Source organism: Chaetodon trifascialis, chromosome 16 (assembly GCF_039877785.1).
Source record: "Chaetodon trifascialis isolate fChaTrf1 chromosome 16, fChaTrf1.hap1, whole genome shotgun sequence".
Lineage (NCBI taxonomy): Eukaryota > Metazoa > Chordata > Actinopteri > Chaetodontiformes > Chaetodontidae > Chaetodon > Chaetodon trifascialis.
The window spans coordinates 25,351,280-25,378,950 of record NC_092071.1 but is presented as its reverse complement, the minus strand read 5'-3'; the positions used below and the strand labels follow the sequence as shown (position 1 = coordinate 25,378,950).

General features: G+C 41.2%; 1 protein-coding gene across 1 annotated transcript in view; it reads right to left on the bottom strand.

Moving 5' to 3' along the window:
* sim2 (SIM bHLH transcription factor 2) overlaps positions 1–26,665 on the bottom strand; it is a 53,240-nt gene extending 26,575 nt beyond the window's left edge. The window contains exons 1-2 of the mRNA XM_070983523.1: positions 26,491–26,665; positions 3,296–3,378 (exon numbers count right to left, since the gene is read on the bottom strand). Of these exons, the coding sequence (XP_070839624.1) occupies positions 3,296–3,378; positions 26,491–26,665 (258 nt within the window). The remainder of the gene's footprint in view (positions 1–3,295; positions 3,379–26,490) is intronic.
* Positions 26,666–27,671: the final 1,006 nt, after the last annotated feature.

The following is a 27,671-nucleotide window of genomic DNA, read 5'->3' as shown; positions in this document are numbered from 1 at the left end:
AAACTTTGGCAAAGTCATGAGGCATGAGCTTCACAGCTTTTCAGACACAAGCTCTGATGGGTATGGTGCATGCTCGTATCTTTGAGCAATAAGCGAGGCAAGACAAATTAGCTGCTCTTTGGTCGATGGGAAGGCAAGAGTAGCCCCTACAAAACTGACTACCATCCCAAGACTTGAGTTGTCGTCAGCAGTAACTTCAGTTCACAATGCTAATGTCATCAAAAGGGAGCTTGAGATCGAAAACCTGCAAGTGTATTACTGGACTGACTCGAAGGTGGTTCTGGGCTATGTGAATAATGATGCTAAGAGGTTCCATACCTTTGTAGCCAACCGAATCCAACGCAGAAGATCTAGCACAAACCCTGAACAATGGCGACATATTAGGTCTGAAAATAGCCAACCAAAGCCTAAAGGGGGCCAACTGAAGGAGTCTAACTGGCTGAAAGGACCCGATTTACTTTGGCTGGTGCAAAGAGAATCCTTTGCTGAAGACATCCAGAAAATTAAGCTCCAGAAAGGAGACACCCTGAGCAAGCGCAACAAGTTACACCAGCTGAATGCCTTCTTAGACAAGAACAATGTCCTCAGGGTGGGAGGACGGCTGTCCCAGTCAGCTCTGCACCGTCATGTAAAGCATCCTGTGATACATCTGAAGAAAACTTATGTGTCAACCCTGCTTGTTAAATATCATCATGAGCATGTACACCACCAAGGAAGAGGCATGACCATGAACGAGTTGTGCGCAAATGGAATATGGATCTTAGGATGTGGAAGTGCTGTTTCCTCTCACATTTACAAATGTGTAAAGTGCAGGAGATACAGAAGAACTATGGAAGTTCAGCAAATGGCAGATCTGCCGGAAGAGAGGACTGAGACATCCCCTTCCTTTACATACTGTGGCATTGACTGTTTTGGCCCCTTCATTGTAAAGGAAGGAAGAAAGGAATTGAAATGATATGGACTGCTGTTTACCTGCTTATGCTCCAGGGCAGTACATATAGAAACACTATATGACTTGACAACAGATACATTCATGAATGCACTTCAAACATTTGAGGCTATCAGAGGCCCTGTCTGCTAGTTAAGGTGTGATCAAGGAACAAATTTCATGGGAGCCAGGAGAGAGTTTTCTGAGCTGCTCAAGGGAATGGATCAAAAGTGTCAACGAGCAATCGGCCATGAATTTGTATCGAACATCCCAGCAGCTAGCCATATGGGCAGAGTTTGGGAACACCAGATTCGAACATTTCGAAGCTTTTTGACGGTCATGCTAGACAAGTCCGCAAGCAGACTCAACACCACAACTCTGAGAACATTTCTTTATGAAACAATGGCTATAATCAACAACAGGCCATTAAGTGTTGAACATCTGCATGATCCCACTGGTCCAGAACCCCTCACTCCAAACCACATACTGACCATGAATTCATCAATTGTTCTGCCACCTCCTGGACAGTTCTGTAAAGAAGATCTTTATCTAAGCAAAAGGTGGAAAAGAGTGCAGTTCTTAGCCAATGAGTTTTGGCAAAGATGGAAGCGAGAATACCTGCTAAATCTCCAACAAAGACAGAAATGGCAAAGAACGACACGAAACCCACAAGTAAATGACATCGTCATACTTCAAGATGATGGCTCACCAAGAAACGAGTGGAAGCTTGCCAGGGTTGTGGAAGCCAATTCCAGTGCAGATGGCATGGTACGAAAGCTGAAGCTTCAAGTCAGTGACACTACACTTGATAAGGGAAAGCTACTCACCAGAACGGTTCAGCTTGAAAGTTCCATTTACAAAGAAGTCACTTTACTTGAGGCCAGCTAAGTCACAAAGTAACATTTTTCAGACTTCAAACATTTAGTTGATCCCTTTTTATGATGTTTGCTTAATATAAGAAAATCTCACATTCACGTTAATGAGCGATTTTGGTGGGAGAGTAAGTGCTGTTACATAAAATGTATGTTCATGATATACTGATAAATAATTCATAAGAGTGAGGAATTTTCTTGCAATAAATACGTTAATAAATAAATAAATAATTTGATGTAAGGTTAAAATTGAGGTGTTAAAATCTGTTTAGAGGTGTCAGAGGTAAAATTTGTGGCGCACCTACGGTCAAGTTCATTGTGGGACTGTATACAATGCATGGCAAACGTCTCATGACGCCTTGCCTGTTTTTCGTTCAAGTTAAGTTGATGTCTGAAGCCTAAGCAGACATTAAAAGGACGTTAAGTTACTTACAAGACTGCAAAGGATTTCATGGACTTCAAACCTCTCTTTACAACAAGTGGCCAACGAGGTATTTGTTTGATTTGTAAATGTTCTTTTTTTAATCTCGGCGCTGAGCATCATTTTATGTTTACTTTTTTTTTCATGTCATGGTGCCTTGTAACTAATTGAGATATTTTGCACTGTTTATTCACGAATATAGTTCTCACGGCGTAAGTGGCGTAAGTGTGATGGCAACAAGGAGAGGATGCAGCAGAGATGTGCCCAAGCAATAAACGCCCGTTTCAAAGAACCGACCTGTGTCTGTGTTGTTGTGGAGAGAGCTACAGACTGTATGATTGGTTTGTGAGTCTTCCTGTGATTTATAGGCCACAATCAGACAGAACTTCCCTTTGAAAGGAAGATACAGGTGCGATGTATCACTCCTCTGACTTTTAACAATCTAAAACACAGGATGAAAAGAATATAGGTCAATATAAAATTTAGAAGAGCAAACAAATAATATTTAAATTAATTAAAGTTAATCAACATAAAAATATCCTCCAGTTAATTGTTTACAAAAATAAATCTCTTCTTACACTATTTTTGCCATGCATTTCTATCTTTCTATATCATCACTATCATTGATCCTATGTTAAATTAGGCTATTATTGATGTATGGTTAGAGTCAATCAACCTTATGCATGATGAGGTTGATTCGCTCCAATAAAAATACCGATGTGCATGCTATTCTTGCAATCACCATCAACGCGTGGTGGCGTAATATCCTCCCGAAAGAAAAAAGAGCTCCCCAGAAAGCCATGACATAGCTCACACACTGATTATTTCCACTATTCAGTTGTAAATAGAACATGTTAGCCCAAACATATTGATGTAATCTAAAAGGAAAATTTCAAATTTAATTGCAAGTTTAAATATTTGGTGAAAGGTCAGATTTAGTGCGCAGGCTATTTGCTACTGTTTCCTGACCCCCACTCTATAGAGTATAGCATTGCCCACCCATAAACAGCAGCACTACTAGAGTATGGAAGAGTAAACAGTGCTAGAACATTGTTTGCTGTTTCCTGTACGTACTTGTAAAAGGTGTGAACCCAGTTCTTTAGCCATGCTGTCCAGAGGACTAAACCTTGTTGACTGACCCCATCCATCACCAAGACCTGCAGAGAGAAACAAACATGGTATGAAAATCATAAGGACAAAGACTGATATATACTGTGTATACACACACACACACACACACACACACACACACGTATCATCACTTCCATAAATTCCATTCTATATATTCTAGTCATGCCTTGGCTCGACATAACATGACACTGACACTGTGGACTGGCGGGTCTATTACACACTTGGCTAATTACTTTCACTCTGGTACCACTATGATGTTCAGTATGGTTTTGAATATGTCTCAACAAATTTTGGATGGGTTGCCATGATAAAATCATCCAATACATACGTTATTCCCAGATGTACTAGACTGTGGAACCTTTTCCAGATTAGCAATCAATATCTGATCTTAAGAGTGTTTTCTAACAGTATTTTTTGCTGTGTGGCACGGCGCATTGTCCTGCCGAAAAAGGCCACAGCCATCAGGGAATACCATGTCCAAGAAAGGGTGTACATGGTCTGCAACAATGCTTAGGTAGGTGGTGCGTGTCAAAGTAACATCCACATGGATGGCAGGACCAAAGGTTTTCCAGCAGAACATTGCCCAAAGCATCACACTGCCTCAGCTGGTTTGCCTTCTTCCCACAGTGCATCCTGGTGCCATGTGTTCCCCCAGGTAAGTGATGCACACGCACCTGGCCATCCACGTGATGTATAAGAATACGTGATTCATCAGACCAGGCCACCTTCTTCCATTGTTCTGATCCAGTTCTGATGCTCACATGCCCATTGTTCGCGTTTTAGGCAGTAGAAGGGTCAGCATGGGTACCTTGACTGGTCTGCGGCTATGCAGCCCCATACGAAACAAAATGCGATGCACAATGTATTCTGACTCCTTTCCATCAGACCCACTCATCTAGCCATCACAATTTGGCCCTTGTCAAATTCACTCAAATCCTTATGCTTGCCCATTTTCCTGCTTCTAACACATCAACTTTGAAGACAAAATGTCTAATATATATCCCACCCACTGACAGGTGCCATGATGAAGAGATAATCAATGTTATGCACTTCACCTGTGTTTTGACAAATGTTTTGTTGAATTTATTTAATTTTATTATTGAAAGTGGTTGCAAGCAACAAATTTATCTAAATCCAGATATATTTTTTGAAGTTGTATATACTTAATTCATTTGAAAATACATTAAAAAAAATTTAGTATATACAATTTGAAAATATATCTAGATTTAGATGATTTAATTCATTTGAAAATACATTAAAAAATCTAAATCCTAATTTATATTTTTTTAAATTGACCATACTCAATATTTTTCAGTAATTTTAAATTAATTGTATTTGTAATACTAGCTCAACTTGGTTATTGTACATTGTGATCAATTAAATTATTTAATTCCTGCATACTAAAATTAAGATTAATCTAAACTATTAAATTATTAGTAGAGACATATAAACTAAACAAAATATATTTGAACAACAACTTTATTTTGCTATGTTACACATTACAAAACATGGAGTACAAGTATGGCATTTAAACTTTTTGGGTTTTGGTGGCAGGCTGGCCTTGTGGTCAAAGAAGCAATTCTAGAACCAAAAACAAAACAAAACAAATCACAGGTTCGATCCTCACCACGTTAATTATTCTGCCCTGCGCTGCCCTGCGTTGTTCCAGAAATTGCAAAATCTTCTGGATCTACATTTCACATCACCTTAAATGCTCTGCATTACCCCTGCCCCTCATAACAAGAAACAACAATGCACCTTCACGGTGTTCACAAGTGCGGCTGAAGAGATCCTTATGTCCTACAAAACACAGATGTTGTTCTTTTGTCCACAGACTTTGGCAGAAAGCCTTTCACCATCCATTTGCATGAGCACTTTCTGAAGGAATTCATAGTAATATCTCAGCTCCTTAGGGAAAGCCAAGTTCAGTGCATAGATGACTCCTTGCATCAGCGCACAAGCTCGGGGTGCAGAGCCAATGTTGTCCAGAATGATGACTCCTTCAACAAAGATGCCAATGTCATCATACTCTCCAGTTTCTCCGCTGTCCTTGTTGATGCCATATATGCCATGAGAGTCTTCTGCAGGTCTCTCTGGATGTCATCTGCTTCGATGTCCTGTATCCACCATCCATTTTCTCCCACTTATCCGGGGCTGGATCGCGGGGGGAGCAGTCTGAGCAGGGACGCCCAGACTTCCCTCTCCCCAGACACTTCCCCCAGCTCTTCCGGGGGAATCCCGAGGCGTTCCCAGGCCAGCCGAGTGACATAGTCACCCCAGCGTGTCCTGGGTCTTCCCCGGGGTCTCCTCCCGGTGGGACATGCCTGGAACACCTCCCCAGGGAGGCGTCCAGGGGGCATCCGATAAAGATGCCCGAGCCACCTCAGCTGACTCCTCTCGATGTGGAGGAGCAGCGACTCTACTCTGAGCTCCTCCCGGGTGACAGAGCTCCTCACCCTATCTCTAAGGGAGTGCCCCGCCACCCTGCGGAGGAAACTCATTTCAGCCGCTTGTATCCGGGACCTCGTTCTTTCAGTCATGACCCAAAGTTCATGACCATAGGTGAGGGTAGGAACGTAGATTGACCGGTAAATCGAGAGCTTCGCCTTTCAGCTCAGCTCCTTCTTCAACACGACAGACCCGTACAGCGATTGCATTACTGCAACCGCTGCACCGATCCGCCTGTCAATGTCATGCTCCATCCTTCCCTCACTTGTGAACAGGATCCCAAGATACTTAAACTCCTCCACTTGAGGCAGGAACTCTCCCCCAACCTGAAGGGAGCAAGCCACCTTTTTCTGGTCGAGAACCATGGCCTCGGACTTGGAGGTGCTGACTCTCATCCCAGCTGCTTCACACTCAGCTGCGAACCGCCCCAGTGCATGCTGAAGGTCCTGGCTTGAGGAAGCCAACAAGACAACATCATCTGCAAAAAGCAGAGACGAAATCTGGCGGCTCCTGAACCGAACCCCCTGCAGCCCCTGGCTGCGCTTAGAAATTCTGTCCATAAAAATGATGAACACAACCGGTCACAAAGGAACAAAGGAACAGGAACAGGTCCGATTTACTGCCGGCAATGCAGACCAAGCTCCTGCTCCGGTTGTACAGGGACTATACAGTCCTCAATAGAGGGCCTCCAACCCCATACTCCCGGAGCACCTCCCACAGAATGATGCGAGGGACACGGTCGAATGCCTTCTCCAAGTCCACAAAACACATGTGGACTTTTTGGGCAAACTCCCATGAACCCTCAAGCACCCTGTGGAGGGTATAGAGCTGGTCCAGTGTTCCACGGCCAGGATGAAAACCGCATTGTTCCTCCTGAATCTGAGGTTCGACTATCGGCCGGATTCTCCTCTCCAGTACCCTGGAATAGACTTTCCTAGGGAGGCTGAGGAGTGTGATCCCCCGATAGTTGGAACACACCCTCCTGTCCCCCTTTTTAAAAAGAGGGACCACCACCCCAGTCTGCCAGTCCAGAGGCACTGTCCCCATCTGCCACGCGACGTTGCAGAGGCGTGTCAACCAAGACAAACCTACAACATCCAGAGACTTGAGGTGCTCAGGGCGGATCTTATCTACCCCCGGTGCTTTGCCACTGAGGAGCTTGCAAACTACCTCAGTGACTTCAGCCCCGGTGATGGATGAATCAACCTCCAAGTCCCCAGTCTCTGCTTCCTCTACGGAAGACATGACAGTGAGATCGAGGAGATTCTCGAAGTATTCCTTCCACCGCCCGACAATATCCCCAGTCGAGGTCAACAGCTCCCCATCTCCACTGTAAACAGTGTTGACAGAAAGCTGCTTCCCCTTCCTGAGGCGCCGAATGGTTTGCCAGAATTTCCTCGAGGCCGACCGGTAGTCCTCCTCCATGGCCTCCCCGAACTCCTCCCAGAGTTTTTGCTTGTACAACCACCCAAGCTGCCGCTCGCTTGGCCTGCCGGTACCCATCAGCTGCCTCAGGAGTCCTATGAGCCAGCCAGGCCCGATAGGACTCCTTCTTCAGCTTGACGGCATCCCTTACTTCCGGTGTCCACCACCGGGTTCGGGGGTTGCCGCCACGACAGGCACCGCCGACTTTACGGCCACAGCTATGGACGGCTGCATCAACAATGGAAGTGGAGAACATGGTCCATTCGGACTCAATGTCTCCAACCTCCCTCGGAATCTGGTTGAAGATCTCCCAGAGGCGGGAGTTGAAAACCTCCCTGACAGCGGGTTCCGCCAGACGTTCCCAACAGACCCTCACGGTATGTTTGGGTCTGCCAAGTCTGTCCTGCTTCCTCCCCTGCCAGCAAATCCAACTCACCACCAGGTGGTGACCAGTTGACAGCTCAGCCCCTCTCTTTACCCGAGTGTCCAAGACATACTGCCGAAGGTTAGGCTGACCTCCGGCCTAGGGTGTCCTGGTGCCACGTGCACTGATGGACACCCTTATGCTTGAACATGGTGTTCGTTATGGACAAACTGTGACTAGCACAGAAATCCAATAACAGAACACCACTCTGGTTCAGATCGGGGAGGCCGTTCCTCCCAATCACACCCCTCCAGGTATCACTGTCGCTACCCACGTGAGCATTGAAGTCCCCCAGCAGAACAATGGAGTCCCCGGTTGGAGCACTTTCCAGTACCCCTCCCAGGGACTCCAAGAAGGCCAGGTATTCTGCACTGCTGTTCGGCCCATAGGCCGAAACAACAGCGAGAGACCTATCCCTGACCCGAAGGTGCAGGGAAGCGACCCTCTCGCTCAGCGGGGAGAACTCCAACACATGGCGGCTGAGCTGGGGGGCTATAAGCAAGCCCACACCAGCTCGCTGCCTCTCACCGTGGGCAACTCCAGAGTAGAAGAGAGTCCGGCCTCTCTCAAGGAGTTGGGTTCCAGAGCCCAGACTGTGCGTGGAGGTGAGCCCGACTATCTCTAGCCGGTACCGCTCAACCTCCCGCACTAGCTCAGGCTCTTTCCCCCACAGTGAGGTGACATTCCATGTCCCCATAGCCAGAGTCGTTGTCCAGGGTTTGGGTCGTCGGGGCCCCTGCCCACGACTGCCACCCATATCACATAGCACCGGCCCCTTCTGATCCTTCCTGCGGGTGGTGGGCCTATAGGAAGGCGGGCCCACGTTGCTCCTTCGGGCTGTCCCATGGGCAAAGACCCGGCCACCAGGCGCTCGCCAGCGAGCCCCAACCCCAGGGATGTCCTGTATATTTTAAGAAAATAAGAGATAAAGGAAAACATTAGTTTATGGAATTTATTTAATCTTAATGGCATGAACTTTACTTGATGAGAAATGTTCATCTGACCAAACAACCTCTTCAGAGAAGTGAGGTGATATTCTGTCTTTCTATATTTCTTTCTTGTTCAGCAGTGTAAATAAAGGCTGAATTTAAAAAAAAAATCAAAAAATCTAAAAATCTTTGTTCACATGTACTTTGCCATAAACATCATGCTTACACCAGATATGTTTTATGTGCATTGCTGTGGCCCAGGTGTTTTTGAATTTCAACACTGTTGGTGAGACATACATCTTCTGAGTGATAAGAACAAAAGGACAATACATGTGTCATGTGTCTGAAGAAATTAATTTCTGGGAGCTAATGTGGCCAGAGACCATTCTCTGGAGTGTTGACCACATGGATGTATTATAAAAACTTCATATCAGACTAAATGAAGGTGCCTTTTCAATCACATAAGAATTGCTCGCCTGGCGCATGAGCCAAAAATGTTTCGAGCTTCCAGATTTACTTCAGGGTGTGCGGCCCACTGAATATGCGCAGCAGTGTTTCTCCCACTGGCCCTGCCCGTTAGTTCCCGCTCGGCCCATAGACGTTACACTGGAACAATGTCACAGATTTTAAAATCACTTTCCTTGGCTTGATGAACAATTTACAAATATTTTTTTTTTTTTTTCCTATTAGCATTTAAAATCCACCCACAACAAATACATAGTAGATTTCAACAAGCATCATAAAGCTAATCGAAAAGGTGTAGGCTGAAGCTCATGCTTATTTTGCCTACCGTTTTTACAAAAACACCTTTGGCAAGGCGACTCTTTAACTACATGGTCTGAGTTACACCATAAGTCTTCTGAAGAAAAGGAAAAAAAGAGAGAGAGAGAAAAAGGATAAATTCTCAAAACATGTTACAAAATAAATAAACCAATAAGATTCCATAACAATAATACAGACACAACCAAAAATTTCAATATTTTGTTATTGCTCTTCTTCATACCTGATTTACATATTTTCTTATTGCTTTCGTTTTATACATGTTTTTAAATGAGGAAAGTGAACTACACATTTTTAATTCATCATCACAGCTATTCCACAAGTTAACACCTCTAACAGAAACACACCTCTGCTTAATATTCGTTCTTGTCTTAGTTTTTTTGAAGAAACCTGTTCCCCTCAAATCATACCGACTCTCTCTGGTTTCAAACAGCCTTTGAGTACTACGGCAAAGTAAATTATTGTGTGCTTTGTACATTATCTGTGCCATTTTAAATTCAACTAAATCATAAAATTTAAGGGTATTTGACTTGAGAAACAATGCATTAGTTGATTCAAGAAAGTGTGATCGATTTATAATTCTTATAGCTCTTTTTTGTAACTTAAAAATAGGATGAGTGTTGGTTTTATATGTGCTACCCCATATCTCCACACAATAGGTCATATATGGAAGTAACAGAGAACAATATAACGTGTATAGTGATTTCTTGTTGAGAACATCCTTTGTTTTATAAAGTATAGCAATGGTTTTTGACATTTTGGTTTTCACATTATTTATATGTGGCTTCCAACAAAGTTTATCATCAATTATCACACCAAGAAATTTGTTTTCATTCACTCTTTCTATTTCAATGCAATTGACCCTGATTTTAACCTGAGTTTTTATTTTTCTGGTGCCAAAAATGATAAACTTTGTTTTATTTAAATTCAAAGATAACTTATTAATGTCAAACCAATATTTCAGAATATTTAATTCCTTTTCAACTGTAGTCAGAAGCTGTTCTAGGTTTTTACCAGAGCAGTAGAGAGTGGTGTCATCAGCAAACAAAACACATTTGAACAGTTTGGAAACATTGCAAATATCATTGATATATAATATGAATAATTTAGGGCCTAACACAGACCCTTGAGGGACTCCACAAGTGACCTTCAATTGATTTGATTTTACATTATTTAATTGCACATACTGATATCTGTCATCCAGGTAACTTTCCATCCACATGTATGCTAATCCTCTAATACCACATCTCTCTAGTTTATTCATTAATATACTATGATCAATAGTGTCAAATGCCTTTTTTAAGTCTATAAAAACACCAACTGTATATTCCTTGTTGTCTATTGCAGTAGATATCCCTTCCACAAGTTCCATCACTGCCATCGAGGTGGACCTTTTTGCCCTGAAGCCATAATGATTATCACTTAAAAGATTATGTTTCTCAATAAATGTTTCAAGTCTATGATCAAATAATTTTTCTAAGATTTTTGAGAACTGCGGAAGTAGTGATATTGGTCTATAATTGGTAAATTGATGCCTTTCTCCACTTTTATAGGTAGGAATAACTTTTGCTGTTTTCATTTTCGAAGGAAAAATACCTGTTTGAAAAGACAGGTTACAAATGTATGTAAATGGTTGCACAATATATTCTATAATACTTTTTACTAATGTCATGTCTATATCAAAACAATCAGTGGACTTTTTATTCTTGAGTGTTTTCATAATATCAATTATTTCTCTATCATTTACAGCACTAATAAACATGGAGGAGGAGTTTTTAGTTATATGTTGATCTATTTCATTGTTAGTTCTTGTCTCGGGGATGTCTTTTGCTAAGTTATAACCAACATGTACAAAAAAATCATTAAATTCATTGGCTATTTCTTTAATTTTATCAATAATAATATCTTTATCTTTTATAAAGTATTCTGGATAACCAGTTTTATTAGCACCCTTTTTGACTATACTATTTAATACTCTCCATATTTCTTGTGTGTTGCTCCTGTTCTGGTCCAATAATGTATGATAATATTCTTTCTTACTTGTTCTTATAATATTTACTAATTTATTTTTATATGTTTTATACTTTATTTCAGCATCTTTTGTCCTCTGTTTTATAAATCTCTTATATAAAATATTTTTCTTTTTACATGCATCCCCTATTCCCTTTGTAATCCATGGCTTATTTGAGCACTGGTGCTTCCTGGTGACTTTCATTAAAGGGCAATGCTTGTCATATAACAGGATTAAGGTTGACAAAAATGCATCATATGCATTATTAGGGTCATTATTAACATAAACCTCATTCCAGTTTTGTTCCCCTAGGTCCACCTTAAGGGCAGCGATGGCTCTTTGTGTTCGATATCTTTTCATTTCAAGTGTACAAGTCTTTTGTTTAGCTTTTATCCTGAAATAATTTTGAAAAATTGCAAAGACAGGAAGATGATCACTTATATCATTTATAAGAAGTCCACCCATTATGTCATAATCAATTTTATTTGTGAATATATTATCTATCAGTGTAGCTGTGTCAATTGTTATTCTGCTTGGTTTTATAATTACAGGGAAAAGGCAGTTGCTGTACATTGTATGGATAAAGTCTGTTGTTTTTTGGTGTCCATTTGGGTTTAGCAAATCTATATTAAAATCACCACAAATTATTTGCACTTTTTTATCATTTGAATTGCTAAACATGGTCGCTAGTTTTTCATTGAATGTGTCTAGGCATGATCCTGGTGTTCTATAAACACAACTTATGATTATATTATCAGCTTTTTTAATATGAATTTCAATGGTTAAACATTCCAATACATTATCTATGGTGTTTGACATACATTCAATCTGGCTGCATCTCAAAGCTCTATCCACATATAAGGCAACCCCCCCTCCCTTTTTATTCACCCTGTTCATTGTAAATAATTCATATCCTTCCAGTTTCATATCACTGACTTTCTCCTCATCAAGCCACGTTTCTGATATTGCAATTATACTGAACTTATTAAATTTACTCAAATATTCTTTAATTTTAGAGAAGTTTTTATAAAGGCTTCTACTATTGAAATGTATAACTGACAATGCATTTTCCATTTTAATACTTATATTGAATTGGTCATCTGTGTAATACTCACAAATGTTGTTGTTGGTGTTGTTATTGTAATAGTAATTGTCTGGATCAAAATTACTTTCAGGATCATACATCTTGTGCTCTGCATATTCAAAGGTTTTAAAGTTAATTTTTTCAGTCTGTGTGTTGGGTAACTGCCCACCTTGACAGTCGGCTCCACAGAAATCTTCCTCTTCAAAGTCTCTGAATGGAAACATATAATCCTCATCCACACTTGTCATTTGTTTATTGTGTTGTTTTCACTGTCCGCTGAAGTGCTCCCCCACAAAAGCCAAAATATTATCCACAATCCATTGTCCATAATTTCCAGTCTTCACACATTTCCATAGGAAAGAGCAAAGTTCTCATTGACAGCTGCGATCATTTCACTTTTATTTATATTGTTCTAAGTCTTTGAGATCTCTTATCAATACAGCTTTTGCTTCCTCGGGTGTACCATTCAGTCGAATCATTACTTTGCAATTTCTTGTCCACGTAGCTTGTATCTTATTTTGTTTTCTCAGGCTACGTGCCTGTCTGGCGATGTCAGCGTTCTTTTTTGTTAAATGTTCATTCAGATACACACCAGTCCCCTTTAGTTTCTTTGCCTGTTTCAGTAGTTCAATCTTGGTTTTACGGCTCACAAGCCGAACAATGATTACCGGCTTTGTTTTGCTGTCTTTTTTGGGGAGCGTGTGACAGGTTGCAATATGATGACTTTGAATATGCACATTTTTAGTTGCGAGGAATTGTATAACTTGCTGTTCAAGTGTTTGTAGCTCCTCTGCTGGGGCATCCTCACCGTCTTTACCTCCACCTGCCATAGCTCTAGCATAGGTTCGGTGTGAAGTCTCCAGTGCATTTATGATTACATCATCCATTCTTGTGTATTGTTCAAGGTTCATCGATTCGCCGTTCCAAGTTGTCTATTTTCTTGTCTTTCTCCATTATCAGGTTTTTCAGTTGTTTTATCTCATCCATTAAACCAAGTAGCATACCTTGTTGTTTAGCCACTTTGCTCAGTTCATCCGACATGAAGTTTAGCGATTTCCTGATCTCCTCCAACTCCTCCTCAACTCCAGAGTTGACTTTCTTTGGTGGCATCTTAAGATCGGTTTCGCTGTTTTCTTCACTTATTCACCTTTAGCTCAGGAAGAATTTGAGGAAAGGCTGCTCAGGATGCTTCAGAAAAACCTTCACACTGCAGACCTTTAGGAGGCATGGTGGTCATCAGGGCCTACCAGGCCCAGAGTTCAGCAGCAAAGATCCAAAATAGAGCAAAAAACCTCCAATGATACAGGCAATGTCCACAATTTTGCACTATTGAGTTGGTTTTAAGTCTCTTGCTTCAAACAACAGCAGAAATTTTAAGTTTTATACAGGATTCCTCAGATTTTTGTTAGATTGAGAATCAGCCACAGGTTCAGAGAAACACAGCAGCAGCCATATTCAAACTTGCTTTTGGACAATTGAGTCTTCATATAAAACCTTCATAGATCAAAAATTCATAATAGAAAGAATCATAATTGACCCCATTTGCAGTTCGAGGTGTTCTTAGTCAAGTCGAGCCGATACTATGTGATTTAGTGGCAAATGACAACATTGTCAATGAGTGACAAAAACACAGACATGTAATAAAAAAATTCCCATACTGGAATGGGACCATATGGCAGCAGTGTTGGGGCGTTACAATAGTAACATATTACAGGCAATATATTACTCTCAGTAGTTAAGAAGTAATATAACATGTTACTAATAGGATTTTCGGTGATATATCACAGCTACTATGTCACCTAACGGGTTACCACCTGAAGTACACACAATACAGACCGCCACCAGCAGGAAGTCAAACCAAACCAGGAAGGACACAGACGCAGTTTGAATGCAGACTAGTTGCCTAAATTGAACAGTGCAAAGCTAATCAATATGGCAGACAGGACTGAGATGGAAGACCAGACTGTTGGACCCTCTGCAAAACAAAATCAGAATCAGAGTGCCTTTATTAGTCCCCCAGAGGGGAAATTCCATTTCAGTTACATCCCGTCCAAGAAACATAAAAAAGGACAATGACACATAACATGGGGAGTACAGGAGCGGGAGAATTGTGGGTCGCACAATCTCTCACAAACAGCGCCCCTGTACTTAGTTGAGAAAAAAAGGAGAACAAAAGGGTGGAAGAGGGAAAAAAGCAAATCCTCGTGGGGGGGTGGGGGGTGGGGCACAGTGTGGGATTAGGAAAAAAACACCTCGGCACACAAGCAACATAATAAGACATTAAAACAAAACTCGAAGACTTTTACATGTGGAGTGGGGGTGGGGGGGTGTGATGGGGAGGGGAGGTGTCGCAGCACAGACACTGGGAGGGTGCGTGCATGCAGCCACATTTGGGCACCTTGCAGCAACCCTCCATTCTACATTGCGACAAGGAAGAAGTGAGGAGGGAGCCACGAAGGCGTTGAGTTGGAGGGGGTGTGCGTGTTATATGTGTCTTCGTGTGTGCGTATGTGTAAGGCCGTGTACTTCATCTCCACTCAGTCCAACACATTGTCGCTGCCGTCTGATAACCGATGACGAAGACACAGCCGTAGCCATGGAGACGACCTCGGAGAGTTCTGATCCAGAAACAAAGTTCACAGGAGTAGAGGGTGTTGGGGGAGGAAGATAGGGCCAGAGCGTCTTGTCTGCATAATCCAGGAGAGTGGAGAGATACCGACCTTGGGAAGGCCAGTTATCTCGGGGAGCCAATGAAGATAACAATTGTTTGGGTTAGGCCGACACTGCAATTTTTGTCTGCCTTGAGTCTCTCTGAGTCTCCCAGTGGCTATAATTCAAATATATCGAAATTCGGTGGCCAATTTCACATGAGCCAAGCTGACAACTTCTGCAAGTTGGCATCCACCCTGCGAATGAGTTCAGGAATCGCATCCAGTTTGCAATCGAGCTCACAAGTCGCTTGAGTCTGAGTGTTGACAGCCCTGCACATTCCCTCAGTCATGACGGGCAGCTTCTCGATAGCCAAAAGTGCTGCCAACATCTTCCGAACTTTGCGATAAATCAGGAAGCTGCTAACTCCAAACAGCAGAAAGCCTGTCATCATAAATCCAAATATGTAGACATCTTCAACATCCTAAACGGAAAGGATCGACAGGCACACGATCCTCCAATTCTCCCAGGAGTCCATCGTGTATCCGGCTGCAAACGTTCCATCAGGGCAGGAGGGCTCTCCTTGACCCAGTCCCTTTGTCGAAAAAATTTGGTCGATTGCATTGAGAGATCAGCTGATCAAGTCCATGATTTTAGGTTTCGGAGAGAACGCAGACAGAGGCTCCAATAGATCAGACAGAGACAGCACAAGACAAAGAGCAGCAGCAGGGGAGATGAGGGCAGGGAGGGAGCAAGAGAAAAAGCGTCCACCTTTGTTGAGAGCCAGAGGAGAAAGAGCCTAAATAAGACTTTAACACACCAAGCACTAGTGTGACAGTCAGGGTCAGACTGACCAGAGGTGACCTGACTGGACGTTCACGCGGCAGTGAGCTGGACGGAGCTGAAGAGAGACCCTCAAATTTGTGTTTCTTGTTGTGAAAGCTATTTTCTCAACCTTTTCAACAGGTTCTTGGTGTTGACACAATGGCTAGTAATAGTGGGTGATGACATTAGAAACATTTTCTATAATAAAGACAATACAATACACAATACTTGCCTGGAAAATGGTATTACAGTGACCTACCATATACTCCAGAATGAGATGTCCATCATCTTCACCAAGGTAGAGGCAAAGTCCCTTGAGGACTGAAGCCCTTTTAAAGATTATCACTTGTAGCCTGTGTAAAAGTATTCCATTGATTAAAACTACATAAATAATTACAAAGACATATGTTACAAATGTAGAACACTTCCACCCTGACCTAAAACTATAGATTTAACTGCCTCAGGGTTGTATGCCCCTGCCAACAAGTAAAGATGCAGTTTACACCCATGTCTGTTCAGACAAAAATATAAAATATATATAGTCAAGACTTTGAAGGAATTTAATAAAATGTAATAAGTTTTTCCCTTGAAAAAGAGGTTGATATACCTCAATGGGCCTGACTCGGTTAAATAAAAAAATATACATATCCCATTAGAGATTTATGTGAATTTTGTCATATTTAGAGTATGAATTCTTGAGCTTTGCCAAAAATATCTTTTGTGAGGTCACAGTGACCTCAACCTTTGACCATGATCTTATTGGACCTTGGTGGTCAAAGGTAAGGGCGGACTGGCGTAAGGCGATACTGGGGATGACCCTGGTGGGCCGTTGGGCCGGGCCATGAGAAAAAGGAATCAAAAACTTAGCCTCTAAAAATATACAACAAAGCCATTCACACATGGCTCAAGGAGCCTCCCAATGACAAGAATGGGACACTAACGAGGCAGACGCTTAATGGGGGATCGTTTGCCTCACAATAGAGTGATACCATCCTTGGTTTTGGGGGTTGGCCTCACTCAGAGGATAAATACTTGAACCTAACACCATTTCATTAGACTAGAGCTGTCCTATCTAGTCTGGTGCGCATGAACTGATGAAGCCTGCTCGGATGAGAGGCGAAACGTCTTCCAAGACAAACTGACAAAGCCCAGTTGCGATCGACTGAATTCCCTGAAGCTTACAATGACCTGGATGAATGAGAATATTCACAGACAGGTTGATTTAAACCAGACGATAACATTATCCATAGGCAAAATCAAATCAAATTAAATCAACCTGTTACTGTATTTGAATTGACTATACTATAGTCAATTAATCAATATACTATAATACGAAATGAGACCTGGTGCAATCTGAACAACCTAGAGCTCTCGCGCTCTAAAAACAGTGGAGATAGTTGTGGACTTCAGGAAAAACTCAGCCTCACCTGCCCCCATCGCCCTCTGTGACTCCACTATTGACACTGTGGAGTCTTTCCGTTTCCTGGGAACTATCATGTCCCAGGACCTCAAGCGGAAGCTGAACATCAGCTCTTTTTAATAGATGTGTCATGCACCAACCTCACCAAAACAAATTCCTTGCATGTGTAAAACCGTACTTGGCAATAAAGCTTTTTTTGATTCTGATTCGGATTCTGATTCTGATGAGTATAAATGAATGAATAGTTTATTTATGTGTCTATACATGGCCCATCCTACATGGGATCATCATCAGACAGATGGGCTACACGAAATTAGGAAAAACCGCAATGTGCGATAACCTTGTTTAATATTGCGATAACAATATGACTTATGATAAATAAACATGTATGGAGCCCAATGGTGATCATGGGGAGGAAAATAAATAATGTGCTGATGTGCACAAAAGATACAGCTCATTAAGTCATAATTTGAGGCTACAAGATATAATTTATTACCATGTCTTAATTAACTTTATTATTTATTTTGGTTCAGGTTGTCTCGGCTATATTTAGTATGTATGTCATTATCTTGATCATAATCAAAATATGATAAATTGTGCAGCCCTAATGTGTATGTGTCTGGCTTAATAAGGATTAATACCCGTACACCATCTCATGTACATACTTTACTGATACTAAACTATTTCTTTTAAATATTTACTTATGATGTTGTTGTTGTATTGGTTAACTAGCATAATTAACAATACTAATCTCTTATCTAGATTGAAGATGATCCAGCTGTGGACAGAGGAGAAGATCCCAGACAAAGCATTGTTATTGTTATGGTAAGGCCGATGACAATAATGCTTGTTTGCCTTGTTTGCTTTTTATCCATTAATTCATGCACTAACAGCAAATACTGCCATCCTTATATTTTGTTGATAGTGCAGTTTTAGTGGTTTACTAACATAATTATCAATGCTAATCATTTTTGTAGTCTGAAGATGTTCCCGCTGTTGACAGAGATAGCCAGGACCAGGAAGTCAGTGCCCACCATGCAGCAGTGAATTATTTCACCAAGCCAAAGCCAGAGACATTAGACCTCTTCCTCCATTTTCAACCCCAGCAGAAGGCAGACAAGCCTGTAGTGCAGAGGACATTTTTTCACAAAGATGGAACAGGAAATGGCTATCGTACAATGAAGACGCAGAAGCACTCTTCTGCTTTCTTTGCATGGCTTATGCTAATCCTAGAGATAGCAGCTCCTTCATCACTGGCATGACCAACTTCACACACATACACCTTGGAGTCAATGAGCACGAGCAAAGTGATAATCAAAGAAATTGCGCTGAGGCATACTTCCTCTGGTCCTCCAATAAGACTATTAAGGACCTTCTTATGGGACCTCAGATGTCACTTCACAGACAGCAAGTCTGCAGGAGGCGACAAGTGTTGGAGCGCATCATAGACGTGATGAAGCTCATCGGCAAAAGGGGCTTGAGCCACAGAGGCAAGCAGGTGGAGGCAGCATACACACTGGATGATGACACTATTGATCACGGGATTTTTTTTAGAGATAATTCTTTTGCTGGGAAAACATGATGTCTGTCTCAAGGAACATCTCACTCTCAGCATTGAAAAAAGCAAGCAAATCCATCAGTCTGACTCAAAAGGAGGTAGAGGTTCCCTTGTCACTTTCCTATCCAAAACAACCATCAACTACATTATCACCACTATCCAATACCTAATGAAGGTCACTATCGCCACTGAAATCCAGGAATCTGGCATGTACTCCATCCATAACATGATATTTATGTGACAGACATTGTTAACGAATGACTTGTGACTGTGATCAGATGTGAAGCATCCACTTGGCTGTACTTTGCACAACTTGTGAATGAGGTACTGGAGACCATGAACCTGGATGTGAGGCGGTGTATTGGAAGTTCCACTGATGGGGCCTCCAACATGCAAGGCCAATACAATGGCTTTTCTGCACTGCTGTCCGAGAAGTCCCCCACCCAAGTCCATGTGTAGTACTACGGGCACATCCTCAACCTTGTGCTGGCAGACACAACACAGTGTGTATTGGCAAGTGGCTCTCTTTTTTCCTTGCTAAACAACATTGCTGTCTTCATCAGAGATTCCTACCAGAGGATGAACATCTGGGAGAAGGAGAGCAAAGACCCAAGACAGAGACGTCTTGCAACCATTGGAGAAACGCGCTGGTGGTCCAAAGATGTTGCTTTGTCAAAGGTATTTGGCTCTTTTGGAAAGCCAGATGGGGCCCTGTATGTTGATGTTCTCCACACCCTCTCAGCCATTAAAGATGTAAAGACCATCAGTACCACTGCACGAGTCAATGCAATGGGATACATCACCCAACTCCTGAAGTATGAAACAATACTTACAGCTCAGATTTTCCTGAGAATTTTTCAAGTCACCTCACCAGTCTTGAAATACCTCCAGACAAGTGGAATGGACATTCTGACAGCTCACCAGATGGCTGTGGCTGCAGAAACACAGCTGAAAGATATGAGCAGAGATTTCCAGAAGGTCAAGGCAGCGGCTGACATTTTTGTCCAGTGGGCCAACAATCGAATACAGGAGCAAAATGAGGAGACTGAGCTGCAGGCTGAGGCCTCTCTGCCACAGAAACGTGGCAGAAGGAAGAAATCCATGCCTGGAGAGATGTGCCGAGATGAGGCTGTGACTGATGCTGAAACATCATACGAGATTGATGTCCATAATCAAATCATGGACACCGTCTTACGGAGCATCCATCAGCGATTCCTGAAAAATGGAACTTTGTATACTGATTTGGCACTTCTGGACCCAAAAAACTTCAACCAGGTAACATCTTTTGCTGGTGGTTTCCCAGAGGCAGCATTTCAACAGTTGAGCAAGTGTCTGCTGCCATTTGATGACAGAGCAATGGCTGCCAATTTACAGAGCAAACTCATTGGTCTGGCAGGACAGTGGAAGAGGTTAAAGACATCTGTATTTGAGGAATACACAAGCAAGACAACAGAGGATGGCCCAGGGGGTGCCGAAGATGAGGTGGAGATGGTTTACAAAAAGTGCTCATCGTGCAAGGACTGCACAGTATGTTGATACCGTGTTCTGAGGCAGTACAACCTCCTCACAGATGCATACCACATCACTGGTAATGCTATGCTAATGTCAGGGACGCATACACCTCCACCCCCCTCCACCCTCTCAGTTGCTCTGATCACAACCTTGTCCATCTGCAGCCAGAATGCACATTGGTACTGAAAAGACAGTCTCCACAGAGGAAGGCTGTGAAGATCTGGACTGAGGAGATGTGAGCAACTGAAGGACTGGGACATACTATGCAGCTCTCATGGGGAGGACACTGACAGTCTGACTCACTGCATCACAGACTATATCAACTTCTGTGTGGAAAACACTATGACATCCAAGAGAGTATGGTGTTTTCCCAACAACAGGCCCTGGGTGACCCCTGAGTGACCCCTGAACTGAAGGCTCTGCTAAATGAGAGGAAGAGGGCCTTCATCTCAGGGTACAAGGAGGAGCGGTGGAGAGTACAGCGGGAGCTGAAGCATAATATCAGGAGGTGTAAGAAAAACTACATGGAGAAACTGAAGCAGCGCCTGGAGAAGAACAATGTCCGAGATGTGTGGAGAGGTCTGAAACATATCTCCGGCCATGGCAAAAGTGGGGATGGACAAGCCACCACTGGAGATCAGGCCTGGGCAAATGAGTTAAAGTTGTTTATAATATAATATAATAGATTTGACTCTGTCCCCGCTCCAGCCTCCTCTCACTGGGGCCCCACTTCTTCACACCTCTCCAGGCCAGTCGTCTCCCCTCAGCTGCAGTCCTTGATACCTCAGCTCCCCTCAAACCCCTCTGCTCCAACCCTCATCAAGGTCCCACCACCACCACCTACAGCTCTGGACTACCCCCCCCGCCTCCCTTCTTCAGGAAAACAGCTGTCAAATGAGGTACATGACTGTCTTACTGTGCCATGAAGGTTGACTCGAGTGGGATTGTTGCTATGCGCTAGAATTCAGCATTATCTGTTATGCACAGAAGAAAATTACATTTCTAAATCAAAGAGCACTGTGTTCAGTCATTGGTGTAAGGATATTTTGTAGCTACTTTATCCCTATAAATCCAAATGTTGCACCCAGTCTTAATTTTGTCCTCCTATCAACTAAGATTGTTGATAGCACAGACATTAGTTTACAGTTTGTTTTAGTCAAACTTATTCCGGTTAACCCAGGGTAATGTTAAAAAAAATAACACTGTATCTGCAGGCTATATGGTTGTTTAAACTTGATTCATTTTTTTCTCTTTAAAGCTGGTCAGATGACTAGGTTTAATGTGTTTTTCTTTCTCAGGAGTTGATGGCGAAAAAGACAACAAAGATAGAGGCTAACTTAAAAATATATATAAACAGTGCTACACTATTCTGTTTGTTGCTTGATTTTGATTTGCAAATTAGGCCCCTTTTACTGAGAAATCTGCTTCTCTGCCCTGCTACATCTCTCTGTACAGTCAGTCTCTCCTGTATCTTTACATCGCTATATTGCAGCCTTCAATATCGCTACATTATCTACTGTTTTACTGCTTAGCAGCTACTCTGGTCCAGACTGTCCAGCTCCTCCTCAAAATGAGTCCTTTTCCTTCTTTGAAAATATTTTTTTAATATTAATCTTGATAGAGGGAGAATATAGTCAAAAAGTTAATTTTAGCATTATCGGTACTGACTAGCAGCTAGACCATGCACTATTCTCAGAAACCCTGATGAATTCTGAATAACGTTAACGTATCCATTCTTTTCTCGGCATGGAAAAAAATATCCCTCATCCCCATGTTATAATTAGGCTCCATTTTAATCACTGTGAATTATTTCCTTTTTCTTTTCATGTATTTTTCTGTCCCTATGTAACCTGCAAATCATCTGACTATGTACTCATGTGAACCTGCAAATCATACTCCTTAGTTTGATCACTGTGGCATTCTACTTGATAAGACAGAAACCAGGTGTGCCCACAGAATCCTCTCTCCAGAAGTTGGCTATGTAGATCCTCTGTCCCAGTGAGCATGGGTGGGGATTAGCAATAGGTCAATTTCTTTCCAGAAGGAACCATAATAAAATGCCCTGTTCTATAACGTTACACAGTCAACAATACTTAAAAGAACATGGACTGAACAACCAAACCATGGAAAGATGCAATACAACTCACTTAACTCAACTGCAGTAGTAAAACAACAGCGTTCACACCACATGCAGGTTTAGTGTAAAACAGCAGCACAGTTACTAAATGTTCCTCAGGTTACTAGAAGGCTGTCAACCGGACTCCGCCAGCCGGGAGAACTAGGAGGCGGGGGAGGAGACGGAGGGCTAGCAAGGGCTAAACTAAGGCTAAGTCCTCTTTGACTATCTTCACTGAAGTCGGCTTCATCCTCATACCGCCAGCGCCACTTCCAAAATGAAACCAACTTCAGCAGAGAAGTGAGAGGATGGACAGCTTGTTGAGTTACATTGTTACTAAAACTACATTTACCGCTAAAATAGCTTCCAAATTAATCAGTAGCTCTTAATGTTACTTTATTTTTTTTAAATACCATCCATGTTGCTTGTCCTACATCTACAAAACAACTGTGTATTTATTGAAGGGAGTTTGGTATCACTCGCGCTCAATGCAAGAATTATTTTCACCAGACATTATGACTGAAAAAAAAAAAAAAAGTAAAAACTTTAATTCCAGGATAAGCGTGTCTCATGTGCTTGATGTTAGTAGTGGAAACATCAGTTCCTGAAAAACCCATATGGTCAACCACTATTACTTAACTTATGTGCATTTTTTGAAACCCTAGTGAGGTTAGCTACCTAGTTAGCTAAACTTACATCTAACGTTGACTAGCTGACCTTTTACTTAGCTAGTTCATAGCCATAACTACTTATTTCAAGCTCAAAACACATTTAAAAGCTTAAACAGGGCACCATCAAAGTAAAAGTACAGCATACAAATGGTTATGAAATTCTTACTTACCGAAACCAGAAAGCCTTATGGAGTGTTTTTCAAACTGTAGACAGCAAGTTGCACAGAGAAAATTCAGTCCCATCTCTGTAAATTAGCGGTAACATGTATGAACATGGTGGGTGGCAACCAGCATGATGTGTTGAATTCAGTTGTACATATTTTATTCTAGTTACTTTTAATTGCATAAAATTAAGTTGTTGAATTCACAGACAGTATATTGTGGATTTAATTAAATAATATAAGAAGACTTAACACATTAAAATCAAGTCAAAATTAGTTTTTTTCAGTGTGGTCACAATGTTATAGTTCTTCAATGTAAATCAAATAGGCTACCAACTGTCATTAAGCTAGGAGAGTCAACAGTGTGACAAATCCAGTCCCAGCTAGTTCTCGATAATTATTTTTGAGAATTAAATTGCCAGCCTGGTATCAAATACTTTTTTTTTTTTTTTTTTTCTGTTTTGTAGTAGACAAGATAGAAGCCTGTCACAAAATACAATCAGGTGCTCCTGGCTGTGTGTGTCTGTCCCAGTCACACAATAATCTTTCAAGAAACAAATTCCAAAATATATTGGTAACAGTGAGAGTGATCCAAAATAAATGTATGGTTGAGTATATTGTTCAACATAACACACAATGAATACTATCTCTAAAGGCAAGTTGATTTTAATTGTTGTATAGTGTACATATTTCTACATATGTATTTCACATATTTTTACATGTTCTTTTACATTCTCTAAGACATTCTTATTGCCTTTCTATTCTTAATACTGTTGGAGCAACTGCAACTGACCTAATTTCCCCTCAGGGATCAATAAAGTATTTAGATTCTAATTATGAAGAGGCTATTAAAATGGAATTACTAAAGTAAAGCACCACTGATACTGCATAACACCCCCAGGTCAAACAGAGCATTACGGGACAGAACAGGTCAAAGTATCTGGACCAATTGACCATTAAGTCTTCGGTATCAAAGAAACTTAAACTTTAATGAAACAAACTCTGAAAATTATAGATTTAGTTTTTTCTATCGGTGTCATATAGTTTGAATTAGTCACCATTCATTTTAGACGCGCGCGCACACACACAGACACATAAATATACTATGTGAAGCCGATCAAATAGCAATGAAATGTTTAAACAGTCGAGATAAAAGCATACAATAAAAGCTACATTTCAAGTGAACTACCTCAGCTACTTTTCAAACAACGAAATGGCTTCAGTTGTAGGCCACTGCTGCCCACGGGATTCAATATTGCTTTGGCCAATCTGAGGGAAAACGCCTTGAATTAACAAATGACACAGTGGCCCCATTCAGGTGAGTCACTAAATTGATTCAAGAAATCGTGACGCTTCATCCACTGCGCGTATTAATGCGAGGCTATTATCAAATATAAAATTGTATTGGCACCAGAAGGAGATCAACGGCAATGTGTGACTGTCTGATCCTGTCTTCTATATTTTGTCTATATTAACATTATAACACATACATGCATCAAATTGTTTCCACGCACCCACAGATAACTTGAGTTTGAAAAGTCATTTCATAGGCTATAATCGGCCAATTATGGTCTGACTATTCCTACATTAATTTATGATTACAAATGACAACAAGAACGAGACCTGTGAAATAAAGATTGTTATGCTAATCGTGCTGTCTCACATCCTGCGGCTTTAGTGGAAATACAAGACATCAAATTCACAAAATGGATCCATGACATTCTGATTCCTAAAGAACGCCATTGGAGCAGTCGTTGGTATTATGAGCACTGAGAATTCAGATGCCAATGGAGTGAATGAATACACAGGCAAATACAAATGTACTATACAAATACGTGTTGTCGTTGAGGCTTTACTGCGTCTCGGACAAGGAGGGCGCATTGACAGCTTTGCTGCAACGGGTGGCCCGGCCATACAAGGCCATGTATTGACTCTGACTTTATGAATCATGACAGAGAGGAAAATCTCTGTTTGCCTGCAATCTAACCTGCCCCAACATAGCTGTATGTGGTCTAATGAAATAATTCAACTTGATAAATGAGTAAGGCGTTCAAATTATACAATTAAATTATACAACGTTGTTGACACAGTAATTAACAAAATTAGTTTAACAGCGGAGAGATTAAGTGAAGGTGGAAACCTCCAGCCTGAAATTCACTTTAATTTTGCGTGGAGAATCGTTGTGCAGAAGTAATACTAAAACACATAAAACAATTATTATTATTATTATTATTATTATTATTATTATTATTATTATTATTATTATTATTATTATTATATAGTAATAATAATAATAATAACAATACTACTACTAATAATAATAATTTTCTATGATGATGATGATGACTTTATATGATAATATAGAGTCTATTACAGTGTATTTACACTCAAGTAGCTTTCATTTTTCTTTTAACTTTTTAAAAGCTTATCTTAAGCTTTATTTACTATATTAGCACTGTTTTTGAATCGGTAAAGACGGGAATCACTTTCTAATTACGCACCCGTGATATAGGTTTTATAAGACGTAACTTATGGCTTTTTAAAGTGTTGATAAATCATTTATTTTAGAATCTATTAACAAGAACAACACTGGGGCTGCCAGGTCGTGAAAAATCCCTTTGGCTGATGTTTATGCTGTTATACAAATGTTCTTACGGAATTCCTTATTTCCTCGTCTTACATGCCTCACCGGAACAAATATAGTTTCTCCATATTTTATACAAACATATAAAAATTGAATATATTTTTCATATTTCAATTCTGTTGTGTGTGTGTTTTTTTTTTCCTCAAAAAAATTTGATTTAGAAAATTGGCGATGATCCGTGATTTTGTGATGCTTCCCTAAAGAAGTGGCTATGAATTCACTACACCTACTGTAGCCTATTATAACACAACATATGGAAGGTGCTTTTTTGACTTATGTGCATATGAGTGTATTACATTGGTTAAACATTTGAATAGGTCACTGTAGCTTGTAGGCGCATATGTTTGTTGTCTATGTCGGTTATGAATATAAATTTATTTGCAAAATTAGAAATTCGAATGGGCCCTTCTTGTGTATTATTAACATTTATAGTCTACAGTTAAGCGTGCCGCTTTCTGACTGTTCCCCCAGAGTGCCCTACCGTCGGGGAAGACTGTCCTCATCTTGAGGTAGCTGCTGGTCAGCCGGATGATGGAGGCTTTGTCCAGCTGGGAGGTGATGGCCGCCGGCAGAGGCAACAGCTTGGCCAACTCGTAAAATTCTCCGTTCTCTTTCTCTCTACGGGTCTTCGCTGCGTTCTTGCATTTTTCTTTCATTTTTGAAGTTTTAGATAAATGATTCTTGCAGGAAAGTCTCCACTGAGCCCTTACCATGCACTTACGGAACATACAATTAGACTATTTTACTAAGAGATGAAAAACCACCGTTTTGCAGTCCAGATTTCTGTTCAGAGAAAGAAAAAAATGAATGAACAAGAGTAGCACGATTCTGTTACACGAATCCAAATAACAGATTAATAACGGAGTACATGCTTCGCCTATCCGTCCATCAACCGACAAACGCACATCGAAAACTAGAACACCCACGTCCACACTCTACTCGTTAAAGCTTTGTTCGACTCTGCAGCTTCACCTGTTCAGCCGTAACAGCAGACAAATTTGCAGAAACCCTGGGACTGAACGCCACGTCCACTTTGCGGCGTTTTCGCAATGCTGACAGTTTCCCTCTCATACAGATATCCAGACGTCCAGACTCTCTGAACAACGAGACACTAGGGCACAGAAAATAAAACAACAAATACAACACTGACGCAAAACACTAGATAGAACAGGGTAGCAGAAGACTGCGAACTGAGCTAGTCTGAAAAAAAAGTCTCAGACCACACTAGACTCTCTCTCTCTCTCTCTCTCTCTCTCTCTCTCTCTCTCTCTCTCTCTCTCTCTCTCTCTCTCTCTCTCACACACACACACACACACACACACACACACACACACACACACACACAAATATAAAACATGATTCAGGTAAAAAACATGAAAGATTCACAACATCCTTTTATTAAATCCATTGTATTTCCTTACTGCTGCAACATGCATTTTTAAAGTATTAGTTGGATACCTTATTACACAGTGATAGAAGAGACCTAGGGGAGAGGTAGGCCATGACCCTTGGGTTTAATGTTTGCACTCATTAATATAAAAAGGAGCACCAATCTTCCTCAGCTCAGAAGAATTTTATTTATTCATTTCTATTTCCAGTTCAGAAGGACACTAACAACAACTTAAATGAAAAGTATTATTTATTTGACACAATAATAAGAAT